General features: G+C 35.3%; 1 protein-coding gene and 1 long non-coding RNA gene across 5 annotated transcripts in view; one reads left to right on the top strand and one right to left on the bottom strand.

Annotated features, from left to right (window-relative positions):
* Nucleotides 1–14,429, top strand: part of WDR72 (WD repeat domain 72) — a 187,462-nt gene extending 173,033 nt beyond the window's left edge. For 2 of the 4 annotated variants that reach the window (XM_064365697.1, XM_064365698.1), the window contains exons 19-20: nt 7,064–7,168; nt 12,648–14,429. In XM_064365697.1, the coding sequence (XP_064221767.1) occupies nt 7,064–7,168; nt 12,648–12,703 (161 nt within the window). In that variant the 3' untranslated portion in view covers nt 12,704–14,429. The other 2 variants (XM_064365694.1, XM_064365695.1) reach the window with 1 other exon arrangement.
* The window catches only part of LOC135270388 (uncharacterized), an 80,863-nt gene continuing 64,804 nt past the window's right edge, over nt 1,454–17,512 (bottom strand). Inside the window, exon 3 of the long non-coding RNA XR_010338532.1 lies at nt 1,454–1,532. This is a non-coding gene — a long non-coding RNA (uncharacterized LOC135270388). The remainder of the gene's footprint in view (nt 1,533–17,512) is intronic.

Genomic DNA, 17,512 nt, shown 5'->3' with positions numbered 1-17,512 from the left:
ATTGCATGAAGAGTGGAGTTAATTTCTATTCATTCTTAAAAATCATTCCTCACCATACTTCTTTTAGTGATGAAAAGATCTTTTCAGATGTTTCTCGATCTCTTTTCATTCATTATCTCTCTGGTATCAAAAACTGGATTTGAGCTTACTAATTTAGTAGATACAATTTACTAGATACAATTAACTTCTTGTGTCTAGAAATTCTCTTCTTAACCAAATTGTAGATAAAAATAAGAAGTAAGTTCTCTTAGTTATTTCTACTCTAGATTTACTCAGTACTATTCAGAGACCAAAGTCATGGAAATTATTGAATTTTTCTTTAAGTGCCTGCTCATCTACTCACCAGCTCTCTCCTGGAAACACTGCTTCCCATGAAAATGGTATTCAGAAGAAGCACATAAGAAATCTAGGCAAACCTCCCAGTGGGAACTCAGAATTACCCTGGTTGGGAGTGAGGAAATGCAGTAGGAGGAAGGAAAGCAGTTGCACCATTCCCTGTTATTCTCCTTTTCTACTTCCCAACCTACACATTTTCTCTTTGTAATGCTCTCTCCTTCCTATATCCTTATAATCTGCTTCAGATCCCGAGTGTTTAGATAATTTGATTTGAGTTAGCTTTTATGCCTGGCTTGACTAAGACAAAACAACTTTATGGACCCCATCCCTACATATGAAAGGAACAGAAAGAGTTGGGACTACACTGATTCTTCCTTTAGGAGCTTTGGATTGAGGAGAGTATGAGTCCACAGGAACACTCCACTGCTCCATAACCTTGTCCGTTTGTTCAACAATCAATCATTGAGAACCTCATTATTGCTGGGAAACTGAAACCAAGAAGGAATACTTTATCTTTTAGAAAATGCCAACCTTCCTTAATTCAGAAAGGGCCTCAGAAGCGGTCTTGGATTCTTAGCTGGCAGAATACTTGAATCTCAAAGCTGGAAGGTGTCAAAGAGGCTATGTACTTCAACTACCTCATTTTATAAAGGAAAGAACCTGAATTTAAGAAAGTGAAATGGCTGCCCAAGGTTACGTTCTTAGGAGCAGAGTAAGATTGAAAGCCTGATCTTCTGGTTTAAGTATGCTTTTTGTTTTTGTTTGCTTTTTTTCAACACATTCCCTCACTGCAAACTCCTAAGCTCATCTCTTTAATGAAATTGCTTTATATTCTTTTTAAAATAAATACGTATATTTGGGGACTAAACACTGTGGAATATCATTTTCCATCCAAAACTAAGTCAGATGGGGTCTCTTTCTTTATGCAGACTTCCTGTTGGCATTAATAAGAGGTTTTGGAGATGTTTGAGTAACTTAGAGCTGTAAACCCTAGCTAGACCTTGAGATTTTTCCCCTTAAACTGCAAGTGAAATTAATCATCGATTTTTTAAAAATTTCTGTTTTACTTCTTGTAGCAATTTCAAACAGTCATATGATAAGTACTCTGGAGTACCTACCTTGTGTCTTGCATTAGGCTAGAAGTGCAGTATCTGCTTGCTTGTCAGCCTTACTGAGGCAGCCCGTTGCTCAAAATCCTGAATAACAGAAGAATATTTGTATTTTAGAGGAATACAGCAACGTTTAGAAAGACTCAGTAAGCAATTGATACCTCTTTCTCATTTATCTTCTCCAGACTTCTTTGGGTCATCTAGCCATACTTCTTACTTGTGGAAGTTAGCTATAAACAGGTTTTTTCCCCCTTAGCCTAAATAGTAAATAATTTAATCCTCTGTGTGTGTATCGAAATGAATAAATTAAATTCTCTACATCTAGGTAAGAATACAAAAATAATGTTACTATTTGCAACATTTCAGAAAATTCATTTTTTATTAGTTGAAAAATAGGTCATGTTTAAAGTGATTCATTCTAGAAGATGCCACAGACAAAATAATATTCCATGTTAGATTACAACTGCAGGAAGATGGCAAAATATGTAAGTCTAACCTTAACTCATCTTGCTAAACCTGTCTGTTAAATAGTTACTAGTTATAAAGAAGCATTAGATATCTAATTTAATTGGGAGCATTTCTACATGATTTTCCCCAATTCCCAGTCCACACTGAAGACAAAGTAAGCCTGAAGTCTAATGCAGAATGTAACTATTGCTATTCAAATACAATCAGGAGGTCCTAGCACTTGATTATCTCAACAGATGCTCTTAAAGTAAGGGTAATGTGTACACAGCTCTTTAGCCAGATACGTTTTCCTGATAAGATATCTGTCCAGAGAGATGCCACTTGTAAAGTGAATTTGGGGTCTGTTCAAATGACATCTTGTTTACAAATTTGGTGTTATCACTTAACATATTTTCATAGATTTAAAATATCTTGCAGTCTTTTGAGATCTGCTATTATTTCATTAATATTTTATTCTACCTGAATTTTGTACAGTTTTTCTCACTTCCATACTTCTAGAATGATATATTTTAGTTTATTTTATAGTGTCTCTTTAAAACTGGAGAGAGATCTGAATTATAAAGCAGGATGATAATCAACTCTTGGCTACCATATTGAGCTAGTAGCTTTGAGCTGAAGTCTGAGCTCTTTTTCACTGCTTATTCCACAGGTCTGAGCTATTTTTCAGTCTTTCCGGACCTCTGCGTCCTGTACATTATTTCTGTGGCCTGATTACTATGTAATTAAGATTTTTCTTTGGATTTTCCTTGGTACTACAGTAGTATATGCTATTCAGTTGTCCAACATTTCAAACTGTTCTATCTTTTTATTAGTGATTTTCCTATAAATATCCTCATTACTTCCAAAAAGCCTATACAGATGATGAATGAGATATATTTTTAAGTCATTCCTAAGTCATTGTATTGAAAATGTTATTTAGAGCTGAAGATTTTATTCACACTGTAAATTATAGGGATATTTTTTTAATGGGCTCCATCTGTCCAACAGCAGTGGCCTCACTTGGAAGATCCAGCCACTGTTTGTGGAAGTGGATGGAGACTTTCTTCCAGTGGCCACTCGCTTGCTGGGGATGGGGACATGTTCTGGCGGGAATTGTTTGCCGCCTAGGCCTAACCCCCTTTAACAGCTAATACCATTTTTCTGCAAATGATGAGAAAAGGAAGAAGGGAATTTTTAGAGGATAACTGAAACCAAAATAGAGAACAGAAAAGGTGGAGGAGTATTATCACTGATGGCCCTGCTACCACTTTTTAAATTTTAACAACAAATCCTACCATGAGTCTTCCTCCTACTGTCTCCTGAATTTCCTCTTACGGTGTTCTTGAATATGACTTAAAAACTACTGATTTTGTCTTGTCTTTGGCTGAATGATTCATTTATTTACGATCTACAAGAATAACACTAGTAGTTCAATGCACCATAGTGAAACACATCCATATGAAGTTCATAGACTCCTCTTATCTAGCTACCAAAGATATTGCAAAGATATTTAGAACACTGGCCTTTCAGTCATCAGTGTTTTGAGGCGTGTGATTAGTAAATGGAATAGCCTTACATCTTTTAGTGGCAGACTGTCAAGAAGAGTTTGACTTTTTTCCCCTTCCCCCCAAATATGGACTATTTCAGAATCCATTATGGAAGAAATAAACAGTTGATTTTAAGCTAAAGATGAGTCTAGCAACCATTTGCATTATATTGATGTCAAAAGTATCTCTCTGCCAAGCTCTGAAATGCACCTTCAAAAACTACTGAAAATATCCAAGAACTTTAGTGATGAGCTACAAATGGACTTTGGTATTGATAAATAAAAGTCAATATGTATAGTAAAAGGACAACTTACTGTGATAAATGGGCCCACCATCAGTAAAGATCAAATTATTGACTATCTAAAGCAAGGAAAAACCTGTCTATAGCTAACTTTTACAGGTGAGAAGAATTAGCTAACAACAGCAATTTAGAAAAAGCTCAAAGAGACATGTAAAGAGAATTCATTAAAAATACATACCAAAGTAGGCAGCAGCGTTAACAAAACTAGACTAATGTGTATCTTTGGCCATGCCTAGGTTCACACTCTTTTCTTTTGCCTTCAGTGAGTTCCCTTTGGCTTCCCACATTCCTTCTCGAGGAGGTCTGATTCAAATTTTACCTTCAGACTATTCTATTGTAGAGGAATTCTCCTCTGCACTGTTAAAAACCATGTCCCTCTTAAGAATGTTGTCTTCAGTACTCTTACTGGTTACTTTTCATCATACTTCAACTAGAACACAAGTTATATGAGGGCACATTAAAAGTGTCTTCATTTCTTTACTCCTCACAGTCTAGCACAGAGCTCTACCCATAATAAACACTAGATCAATATTTGTTGATTCATCACTTTGGAAGTGATTCATTAGAGAAGCCTTGGTCACAACACATGTCAGAGTTCAGTGATGAAACATCACAGGAAACACCCAAAAGAACCATTGCAAGGATTAGCCTATCAAGCAAACACACAAATAAAAAGTAGAATGGCAGTAATTAACCTCTCCAATGCCTGCTATTCCCAACTGGCAGAATGTAGTTACTTCTTCTACAGTAAATTTAATTGGATGCTCTAGGAACTGCCTAGTAAAAATGACAACTCTTGTAACATTTCAAATTTGGAAACTCATCTGTAACCAAGCAAAATATCTGAAGAATAACCATCTTTATTTCCCCTCCCCCTCACAAGCCACACCCTCCAAAATCAAAGGTGGAAGCAAAGTAGTCACATGGTACCTACTAGTGTGAGTTTAATGAAGATCATGCAGCTAAAACTACACGTAACTTTCTGGCCTTTCTGAGAGGTTTGGGATGTCAGTTCATTCTGGGACCACTTTATTGCCGCAAAGGATGGTTGCAGACATGTACTTTGTTTGTCTAACGCCACGTCCTCTTCCTCTGTGAGGTCCCTGATTTAGAACAGCATCTTCCGAATATTTATTTGGTGCTAGATAAATATTTGTTGAAGGAATGAATAAATAAATAAATGAATGAATGGACAAAAGTTTTAAATAATGAAGAACAGTGTGTTGGATGGCAAGTGCAATGCATTTGCCCAAATCAATAGAGGTGCTACCTCATTGGCTTTTAGTAATAGATTTAGCTATATGATTTATTTCCCTTTATAAATGCCAGTGTAAATAGTTCACAAAATTATCAAGTAAGATATATGGAGATAAAAATCATTAAAATAGGCCAGGAAATCTTGACCAACATAATAGTATTCTGAATGAAACTTTGATTCATTTAACTATACCACTTAAACATTTCACAAAGAATCTATAGATTAAAAAATAGTCTGTAAGTATGACCTAAACCAAAGAAAATTAAACTCAGCTACATCAATAACTGCTTAGGCCACACATCCTCTTCTTCCATGTCACAAACCCACATCACCATTTTGCAAACATGCATCCTTGGTTTCGAGTTGGTCTAACAAAGAAATTGAACAGATCCATTGAAAAGATAATTGAAAGTCCATATCCTCTTGGATCAGGAGGACATTTAGCATGGTACTTCTGCATCATTCATGTGTTCCTTCATTCATTTCACAGAATCTTCAAGAATACCTTCTATGGCCTAGACACTGTTGCTTATGAAGTGCACAGAAATGTATAGATCAAAACGAAAAGACCAGATTTATTATTGAAAATAGCAATTTCATGCTTTTCTTACATTTTATTCCCAAAGAAAGGTTTTAGAGGAGTAGAGAATTCTAACTATAGTGGCATGTTCATGGAACAGAGAAGTCATACCTGTGTCCTGAGAGAGTTGGTGAAACAATCTAGAGGGAATATTTAAACCGGAATCATGTTACTGGTCTTCTGTAAAGTGTGTCTATGTGGTCTTCAAGTTACAGACATCAGTGCTATGCACACTCCACTAAAATAAGTGGAGGAGTGTGGCAGGTGTGGACACTACCAATGCTGCTTGGACCTTGGGCGGGAAGGTGTTGTTTCACGTACCAAATGTGTCAAGTACCACAGGCTCAGCCTCTGCACTGCTCTCTTGTCTCCTAACAAAGTTTTAGAAATAGTGTCCAGGCCCACTCTCCTTGCCAACAAACATCTTACGAATGATTTGTAAATATATATTTTGTTTATTGCATTTATGACTTATAAATATGTTGCATGTGTTATCATATCAGTGGTTGTGTTTACTGCAGTAACTTACAATAAATAAAATTCCATTGTACTCAACAGTATCTATAGACTTAGAATGTTTGACTTGTGACCTAATTCATGCTATTGAAGGCTTGTTTTATTTTTTCTCTGAGTTTTTTCATGAAGACGAGCCCACTTTTTCTGAACAAGTGTTTTCTAGAACAAATGTAATATGGAGATGTGTTATTTCACGGGGACAATATAGAGCGGGTATTACAACTTGTGGAAAAGTGTGGAAACTTGAGTCCGTTTCTCAAACAGAATTAGTGGTGTCACAGGTTTATAGGAAATATTTTAGACTTCTGTACTAGCTTCTGTTTCTGATCATAATCCTACTTAGGAAATAGTATCTCATGACAGGTTGTCTGGAGACTTACCATTCAAAACAACAGCCCTCCTTATTATAATACTCAGTGCATATTCATGTTACATTTAAAATTTACTTTTTATAGTACTAGTTTTTTTGGTGTTTAGTACCATGGGTTTAATTTCATGAAAGAGAGCCAAAATGTACACAAAATGTTCATTAGCTGTGATTTGTGTGATGAGAGGAACCATTGCCACCAGTACAGAGCTGGTCTTTCTAATCGACTAGGCTGATGTTCTCCCTGTGTTCCATTGCCGTTAATTGACTGTATTGTTTTAGATTTATGCATTAAAAATACGATTTCAACTTCGAAGAGATCACTTTGTTACTTTGTAGCTTTTAAGCTGATGCCATGAACTTATTTTTCTTCTAAGATAAAGTCACATCTATAGATTTTTCAACTAATTACATGTCTGCCAATAAATACTTAGAGGATACATTTTATTTCAATTTATTATTTGTGTTTACATAGTGTGTCCCTGGAAATATCTGTGGAACCGAAAGGAAATGTTTTAATGGTGTTTGCTACCACTTTTCATCCTCTCGTCTCTCTCTCTCTCTCTCTCTCTCTCTCTCTCTCTCTCTCTCTCTTTTAATAGCTCCAGTCAGTCCAGTCAAGCATGACAGCAACTCAAACTCGGCAAACTTCCAAGACGAGAAGGACATGCCTGACAGATGTGTCTTGGAAGAGTCTGAGAGTCCAGGTGAAAGCCATTTAAAAATAGTCAAGTATAAAATGATAAATTTGACACAGCTTTGGGGTCCTTGGAAGGGGGTGAGGGGAGAGGACATTGTAATGCTGTTTTCTCTTAGCAGCTGCACTGTCAAATTAATGGTCACCTCCAGGGGTCACAGTGTGGAGCTGTTATCTTTCCCTCTTTCATCAAGAATTCAGTTGGAGGAAGTACAAAGGCTTTATGACTGAGAAGGGAAACTGACACTATTAGTTCATTATCATCAATTTTAGGCTAAATGGTTAATAGAGCCAGAGATTGGAAACTATAGAGAAATGGCAACATTTTTAATATTTCAAATAATGGGATCTAACAAGAGTGGAGCGGAAGTGGACACAGATGGAGGTGAAAAGAGAAATTGTCATCATTACAATTCTATTTACCTTCCTAAAAACAAACAGGACTGTAACTGAGATGAGAGGATTTTTGCACGATGGTAATGAATACTGTCACATGTTTAGGGAAAAATAAAAGTCTGGAAAATAGTAACCCTTCTCTCATGCAATAAAATCTATTCTTTGTCAAAGTTATGTATTTTTATATATATATATATATATATCCTGTATAGAAATAAAAGAAATGTACTAGAAGGATACAGCTAGAAACACTTATACCTGGATTTCTGTTTCTATTTTTGTTTTGTTTTGAAGCATGCCTAGCCTTAAACAACTAATTAATTAGAAGAACAAAATCTTGTAAAAGTCAAATGAACATTCCTGGATAACTATAAAGTTATAAGGTGCTAGAAGGTACCTTATTATCATGAATGAAAGAGTTAAATATCTCCTCCACTTCATATTTGTCGTTCCTGTTGTATCTTGCACCTGTGTACCCTCTACCCTCTCACATCTTTGTGTGCTGATCCATGTATCATATTTTTGATTCATCCTCTCTGTGGCCTGTCAGCTTAGTTAAGAGATTTCCAAATCTTGTAGCCTTCGTTGACAGGGGGCAGCTGCAAACAGTCCCCTGATCCTTCCCCAAGGAGAGCTACTGAGATTTAATTTTCAGTGAAAGGTGCAGCCTGCAATCTATGTCAGGTCCCCTAAGTCATCTAGGAACCCCAATAGGCGCAGTGGTGATGGCATTGTATATCAGTCCTCTTCACTCCACCAAGATTCCTCCGAAGATGGACTGCTGCCGTGTGCCCATTCTCAACCACGCGTCTGCTTTCAGACCCCATGGAACTGAGAAAGGGCATCTTTAGCAATGACAGAGATGTTTAATGAGCAAATTAACCCCACCTCCTACCGTAATAGCTGAAAGAAAAATGTAGATGAGTCTCACTCTAAAAGGGAGAGGGTAAATGGTAGTGTTAAATTTCTATAATAAAAATTATTTATCCATTACTTTTAGTTTTGAATAATTTTGCCAAATTTTGATTAGGTTTTAAAGGTGTCTTAATACACAGTTTTCTATCACTCATTTTGTCAGGCAGGTAAATCTGTGAGTCAAGTTTTTACCTAAGTGTTCATTATTTTTGATAAGAATAGATCAGCTTTATACTATTTTAAAAGTAGAACAAATTTCTACTTTTGAAATGAGTGGAATGAGAGATTCAAATATAACATTTTCTATCTGATTCATACACACAAAAGCATTTATCAAGAAAGAAAGATGAATTAGAAAATATAGATACTGAAAAAGAATCTTAATTCAAAAAGTGACTACTCTTCTATACATCGGACATCATTATACTGGTAATAAAGAATGAATTACTCTGGCTTTTTCCTCTGTCCATTCCTGCATTTTAAGACATCTTGCCTTATAGGCCTAGAAACCTCTGGAGAGTTCACTACTGGTCTCACTGCCTTCCACTGAGAATTTGTGGCTTGGTTGTCATGGAGACATCGTATTTCTCCAAGAATTGCTCATATTGATCCGTGGCCAGGAGTAAATGGCCAAGCCAGTGTGAGGAATAAAGGGGGCTGGGCAGTCCTATAAAATGACCAGGGCTTGTGGGTTGGAAATAAGCTCATAGCAAACACTTAGGTAAAAAGAAAGAAGCAGTTTTATTTTGTTTTAGGATTTCTTTCTGCACTTTGGGCCATTGTCTTCTTTCACTATGAACCGAAAGAAACTTGTTAGTCACTTGTCATGTCAGATCTTTGGTGCTTGTCCTGACACAGCTGTCAGCCTTCCAGCTCTGTGCAGTTCAGGGACACACAACAAAGAGGCAGTGACATGAATTATTTATTGCTCCTTGTGTGGATAAAATTCTGTGATAAGAAATTAAGACACTTCTGACAGAGGTGCTTGTTTTGTAAGAAAGACTTTGATGAGAGAGTGTATTTCCTTGAAACATGAGTACTCGACAGGCAAAATTCTTAAAATTGAACATAGAGGAAAATAAGTTTTATGTTTCTTGTGTGAATTTGGTGGCAGAGAGGGACTGTCTTGAACTATAAAAACATCACTGTCCACTTTTCAAAGTCCAAACATTAACTTCAAAATATCAACTCTTTCAAAATTTAGGGGCTCCAAAACCATAAGCATTACTCTAGTGGTTTAGTTACCTCTAGTTACCACATGTGAGTGGTATTTCTCTGGAAAATATTAACTACCTTAGTGAGAGGAAGAAATAAATTTGGGGTTTTTAGGTGGTGAGATTTGGGAAGACGTCTTCCAACCAGAAGAGGTGCTTAGTAGTTAAACTTATAATTGCATTAGTATATTCCTTATTCATTGTATGGAAAAGAATGCATTTAATTCCGCATGACATTCTTACCATTTTCAACTGGAATTTTTTTCACTCATTTAAAATTTAACATTTTTTTGTACATGCAAAATCTCCCAGTTACAAAGCTGCATGTGGTCAATCTTCTAACTTTAATGGATATTGAACTTACATGGTTTGATATATGCAATGCTAAATGACTAATACAATTATTACATCATCTTAATGAGTAGATCAGTTGTTTGAACAGCACATAGAAAATGAACAAAAGTATTTTTCCATGCAAGCACAGTTCAAGGATATTGCTTTCTGTGTTACTCATTCCACATAAACTCTTTTATTTGCAAATCCTGTAAACATCATTTTACTTTAACTCTTCTGGTTTTATATTGTGAATACCAACATATTTTCATATGCAGAAAGCAAAAGGGACACTGAAGCATAGAAAATTTGAATTTTGGAAAAAATGAAATTGATAATTTGATGTTGATAGAGAGTTTTAAAATGTCATCAACAAGGCCAAGTTGTTTGAATTTATATAAAATAGAATCACTTCATATATTGCCTCTGAATACAATAGGCTTGAACTCAGTATGTAGATCGTTTATTTTTATATTGACATCACTCCTTCTCCAGCACTGAATTGACCAGGATGACCCATTTGTAAATGGGCTGCGGTCTGCATATAGGTCACAATTTAGATGCCTTGTGGAGTGGTTGTTCACCTGGTCTCTAGAGCACTCTATCTTATTCTTCATGCCATTGTGACCTCTTTATGGGTTCAAGCTGTATACCCAGGTGAGTGCCTGGAGTCCATTAAGGTAGGCAAAGCACCTTTAGACCAGAACATTCCTGTTACTTTGACCTTGCTGGTGAACCTGGAGGTCTTGTCTGATAGGGAAAAGTGTCTCTCAGTAGGGTCTTTTCTTTGGAATAATTCATTAGCAAAGAGTTTTGACTCACAGGTGAATCCCAGATTGAAGTTTCTGGCTCAGACTCTGTGAAGTCTACTTGCTCCTTCACTGGCATTTATACGTTCCTGAAACCTGTGGGAATAACTTTGATGTCTAGTAATAGAAGCACTGAGACAATATCATGAACTCGCAGTTCCCTTTTTTGAGATTTTAGAGCCATTAGGCTTTCTTTCTTTAGCTCTTTAAGGCCTAGTTGCGTCTGAATCTGAAAGATGTTATCACAAAAATAGTTCAGTGGAGCCTTTTGCAAGTTAACTTCTTACCGTTTCTTTTACAGTGATTAAAGCTCAATTTTCATTCTCCATAATGATTTCTTAAAGGATTTCTAGTTCCTCATCTTTAAACTCATGATGATAGAAAATTTAGTGTGACATTCACAGTTTTTATGAAAGTGTTAATGAGAAACCTTAAGCCTTTATCACCATATCGGCTTGAAAAATTAAGAATTGTCCTTTTTAGTGCACTAGAAACAGTGAACTCGAAAGTAGCTTCAGCTGAAAATAGTAGTGACAAGAGAGAATTGGAAGTCCAACAAAATGCATTTACATAAGTGTTTCTACATCATTCTGAAGTAGTTTATAATCAGTATGCATTCTACCATTAATAAAAAATTTTTGTGGTTTTCATAAGGCAGGTTATGTATGTACATCGATATACATCATTGTCAATCAATATTACATTTGCATGAGTCTGACGACCAAAACTAGATTTCCCACAGAGTTTCCAGGGGATGCTACATTGTGAAAAGCCAAGGTATATATTTTTTTCTTTTACTATTCTGGCTCATGAATCACCAGCAAAAATCAGGTAACAGAAAGTAGGACAGATTCAGGACTGGAGTGTTGGAGATGGCTGATGATGATGCATGAAGCAGAAAAAATGTGGAATGTGTGAGCAGCCCATCAATCATAGCCATCGAGAACACACTTCTTATGGGTAGTGCTAAAAAAATCTTCTAGAAGAATTAAGAGCAATTTCAGTAGTAAGATATAAGCACTTACTTCTAGTTGTGTTTAACAATATAAACATTCTTAAAATTTACCCAAAAGCAAAATATAAGCATCAACATATTTTTTAAAGAATGTAAAATTATATATTAATGCACACACACACACACTAACACGCTTAGTATACAGTACTGGCTTAATGAAACCACAGTTTTTGCCAGTAGGAGTGAAAGTTACTATTCATAAATGTGTCATTAATATAAATGTGTTTTAAAATAGTAATTAGGAAACAATGTTCCAACTAGTTTGGTAGTCAAATTGATTTAAAATGAGTGGTTTTTGTTTTGTTTTGTATTTTTAGCCTACAAAGACAATCATACAAGTAGTCTACGTAAATACTTGTTTGATTCTGTAACTCAAACAGTATTTCAACTAATATTTATAAGTTTTGACCCTAAAATGGCAGTTGTGGGTTTTTCTAGGAACAATTAAGCTGTTTGAAATTTATGGAAATTTACTGATTTCAAACTAAATTTTTCTTGTAGAAAACTTTCATCTTCCTTGACAGTTTAAAAAAAAAAAGTATTAATAATGTGTGCAATTAAAATATATTTACCTACTTTATAAGACAAGTATATTTTTATATTAACTTGTCTTATTTTAAGATGGGAAAGACATGTAGAAATTATAAGCAATACCCTTCTTCCTTTTCTTCCTCATTCTCTACCTCCTTCCTCTCTATATATCGATGCTTCATTTCCTCTCTCTCTCTCCCATCCTCTTAGTCTTTCTTTTTTTTTTCCTCTTTTTAGATTTCACCATATAACCCAAGATATCTGCTTTTTTCTTAGGTGAGCCAAGGCATCATTCATGGATAGCGAAGGTGTGCCCCTGCAAGGTGTGTTAAATGGAATCTCATCAGTAGGAGCTGAATTTGGACAAATTAAGATATCCGAAAAATGCCATTTGTTTGTTACTGTATCAAAGCAATGTTGTTATTGATCAAATTATTAGGCCATAGTGACTTTGCTAATACTTTAGCCAGCATGTATTTAAAAAGTGATTTTAATACATGCTGACTAAAATGCAATGCATACTGATTGAAAATATTCAAATTCATCTCATTTTAGAAAATTATTGTCTAGATCATTCTGTACTCCTGTTTCTTACTTTTTCTGTTAGTACTTCCAACAGGCAATGCCAGTCCAAAGTCACAAATTAACACTGCTTTACATTTTCTCCCATCCTTTTAGTCCCTGAATTACATAATAAACAATGTTAAAACCAATGTAGCCCTGTAATCCCAGCACTTTGGGAGGCCGAGGCGGTTGGATCACGAGGTCAAGAGATCGAGACCATCCTGGTCAACATGGTGAAACCCCGTCTCTACTAATACAAAAAAAAAAAAAAAAAAAAAATTAGCTGGGCATGGTGGCGCGTGCCTGTAATCCCAGCTACTCAGGAGGCTGGGGCAGGAGAATTGCCTGAACCCAGGAGGCGGAGGTTGCGGTGAGCCGAGATTGCGCCATTGCACTCCAGCCTGGGTAACGAGCGAAACTCCGTCTCAAAAACAAAAACAAAAACAAAAACAAAAACAATGTAGCACACAATACTTATAAATTAATGTTCAAGGTATTTAATCTAAAACTTAACCAACTTTGATTTGTCTGGTTAGGATATTTTGTTTTAGTGGATATGCTTTAATTCAGATCAATTACTGCAGCAAATCTCATCCCTAAGCATGAAATGTTGTCAGCAAATAACCAGTTCCCTTTAGTCATCAATTAGCCAAAATAAGTGATACAAAGTATAACAGTGGCCAACCTTGTTGAGTTAATTTGGACTTCTAATGACATTGAGTCTAATGTCTTCAGCTAAAGGTTGATCTTGTTGGCCATGTAGATGTGAACTAGGGAAAGGGAATCAACCTATGGCATATCACAACTGATCCTTATTAAGTATAAACTCTTGTAGGTCTTTTCCCAGAATGAAGCTTGACTAGCAGGAATTCTAAAACTAAAATATATCAAACAGCATAAATAGGAACAGACATAAAGTGCTCTTCTATTAAAGCCTTCAGTGATCTATTTACTATGATGTATATTGTACAGTTCCTCGATTTACAGAAAATCATCAAAATATTAATCTATATATATTATGAATATGTGCTGCCTAATCCATAGAAAAGGGTATATAAAGTATTAAATATATGACATATAGCTATATCTATGTATCTATGTATCTAATAGGAAATTCAAATCACTGCAATGGAAGAAACAGATTTCTGAGCATAGGACCAGCCTCAGGTACTATGCTGGGATGCAGTGGGCAGGAGAGGGGGAAATTAGAAAAGAGAACTATATAATTGAAAAAGGGATATAAAGTATTAAATATATGATATGTAGCTATATCTATGTATGTATGTATCTAAAGGAGAAGTTCAAATCACTTCAATTAAAGAAACATTTTTAGCATAGGACCAGCCTCAGGTCCTATGCTAGGATACAGTGGAAAGGAGATGGGGAAATCAGAAAAGAAAACTATGTAATTGAAATGACATGGACTGTACCCTTAAGCAACTTATAATTAATGATGACCTGAATAAACATACCAGAATAAACATGTCAAATGAGTGTGACTCCTTTAAAGCAGATTAAAGAGTGCATTCTTTGTTTCCTAAAATATGATTTCACTGCTTGAAATTACATTTGAGTTGAACTGTAGAAACTAACATAGTGTTAATATGAATAATCATGGAAAATTATAATCCTTTGAAAACTGATAAATATATTTCCCCTCCTTTAGAAACACTCAAAAGCCACTTCAAATAAGTTTCAAAATAAAGGAAGGTTGCAAGTTAGGCAATCGATTGTATTTTCTTGCATGTTGTGTACTGGCTATCAAGGTCGTTATGAGGACTTCCAAAAGCATTTTGAATGACGGCAATATCAAATAAGTGTGTGTACTCCCAATTGAGGCATTTTTAATTGTTAAAACCTATTTGAACTCTCAAGTTATGATATGTTTATGAAAAATGAACTTATTTTTATAGCTACAGTCTATTATTCCCTTTCAGAAACAAGAATAACAATAAGTTTTAACAGCTGCTATACTTGGCATTTTTCAGGTCTAATGAAACCAATATTGAATCTCTGATAAATATTTTCTGATGTTACTAGCTATAGAAAATTAGAACTGACACAATCCTGACATTACTAAATGGAAATTTTAGGATTTTGCAGCATCACATGTTAGAGTCTCTAAAATTTAAATATTCATATTAAATGAAGTTTGCATTTATCAATATGAATTCTGAAGGCCAATGTCATTAACTATGAAAACTTGTAATTCCTAAAAATAAGAGTAAGAGATATTCAAGTAATCCTCTCCTAATATCCATATGCAAATTGTTTATGATACAAATTTACTAGTCTGTTTAAAAATGATTTCTGTGTATTGACTTGTGTTCAACATGTTTCAGTAATTTCTGTCATGAGATGGCCTGAAATAGCAAATTGCCACACAGTTAATTGGATGGACCATATACGTGGTGATTATACCCACTTGGTACCACACCCAGAAACTCAAAATTGACTTTCTCCTGATTAGATAGGGGTGTCCTTTGGTATGGCTAGGTAACCAGTGGAGTGATTGTATTAGCAAATGTGTTTGTATCCAGAGTCTTCCTGTCATTGTAATAAATAATTTATTTAAAAATTTTATTTTGTGTTTCTTTTTCAGTAATCATCTTGGTGATATTTATGAATATATATATATATATATATATTTGTAATATAGATAATATATATACCCCAGAGGAATATCATATTTTCAAGTTGGCAAGCCTCGATTCTTTGACTTGCTGTTGAGTTTTACGTTGGCTCCGTTGTATATTGCAGAGAAAAGTATCTGGAAAGCATGGAGGGTTAAGAACAGAGGCTCCTCTGCAGTGTCCAGGCCCTGTGTGCTCGCTGTGCTTCTCAGAGCCTTATTCCCTCCCCTGTGCTTGAAGAACTTTCTCACAGGGCTCATCCAGAAGTGCTAGCAAAGCAATCTGAACACTGTTAAACACTTCAAATATAAGGAAAAATGTATAGTTTTAGAAACTAAGAGGTAGCCTCAGGTATCAAACATTCTGTTACTATTTTAGAAACTAAGGCTATTTTGAACATGATGTTATTAGAAAAAAATGATAAAAAACAGTTTGTTAAACATTAGTACTCTATCATTAGATGATAGCATTTGGTGATTTTTATTTCTTAGACTTTTCAGTGTTCTATATTTTAAAAATCCTTTTAAAATTATTCCAATGAACACTTTAGAAAAGATACTATTCCTCTTCTATCCTTAGAGGGCACATTATAATAATTGAATATTTTAAAATTAAATTTTATGCCATATGTTTAAAATGAAGTCTCAGGTTACATTAATTCCAATTGATTTTAAAGTCTTATTTTCAGAGAATGAACTCATTCCATTTCTTAAATTTTATATTCATACATTTTGATTGCTCAGTTATATAAAAGCAGTGTTATAGACCCTTATTCTCCACAAATTGTTGTCTCATATGTAAAATGCCAAAAGTTGTGTTTAATTTCCTAAGAAAGTCATTGCTTTCTAAGCATTTGCATAATACTTAGGGATTTTTGAAATTTTTAAAAATTAGCTTAACCATAAGAGTTGCAAAATTAAGACTTTCTTGAGTAGATATCTTTCAGGTAAAGCTGCATGGCTTCATGTACGATAGTCCCCAGATCACCTTGCATTGTAATTTGCTCAACAAGGAGCCTACAGATGGCAGGTAGGAGAAGGTAAACTGGAAATTAACGGGTCTCTCCATAAGAGCATGTCACTGGAAACTCTCATCCAATTTGGGACCCCTGGAAGACAGTATGTGTCTAAGGGGAGGCCTGTCCTGGTACAACTCCTTTACTCTTTTCACCTTCATCTTGACCTTCTCAGATACCATGTTTATGTAAAATTTTGATGTCATGGAGTTTTTGCAATAATTTAATTTTTATAAAAGTGTATTAAAATATATTCATCTTGATTACTGTTTTTTGTTTGTTTTGTTTTGTTTTGCCACCACCTAGTCTTGGATCCCATTTGCTAAGTCAAAGATAAATTCACCTTTAGCCCAGAAAGCATACTGCAGGTAAATGGACTGTGACAATTGCATCATTACAAGCACAATTACAATGATGCAAATGGTAAGAAATAGTTATTTTAATACTATGTGAAAACTAAAGCCATAAACCAATGAAGAGGTCTGAAATGGCCTACTTCTAGAGGTATACTGGGGGAAATTAGGCACCCATTAAATGCAGGGTTTCTCACACAGAGCCATTCAGACCAGCCCCCCAGCCCCCACCGCACCCCACAAGGGGTGTAGGGAGACCACTCAACTGACCACGTGAATGGTTTCCTTCTTGGTGGGGGCAAAACCAGGAGGAGTTTCAGTGTGGGGGTGCGGCAGAGCATATTTTATTCTTCCTTTGACATTGTTCCTCCAAATGCCTATTTTTCCTTGCACAAAGCGTATTTTCCTAACATCAATTTTAGGGTCCTTTTTTGTTTTGCATCCTACTGTTGGAAAAATAGCAATGATTTTTATTCGAGGATACAAAGCTTTTAACACTAAAGGTAATTAGTCCATGTTTAGTCTACAGTACACTATGCCTAAATCTGCAAAGTGCCAAATGCCAGAAAAACGCTA

The sequence above is a fragment of the Aotus nancymaae genome, unplaced genomic scaffold (genome assembly GCF_030222135.1).
Source record: "Aotus nancymaae isolate 86718 unplaced genomic scaffold, 86718_ANA_hifiasm-v0.15.2.pri h1tg000062l, whole genome shotgun sequence".
Classification (NCBI taxonomy): Eukaryota; Metazoa; Chordata; class Mammalia; order Primates; family Aotidae; genus Aotus; species Aotus nancymaae.
This window is presented reverse-complemented; position numbering and strand designations above follow the sequence as displayed.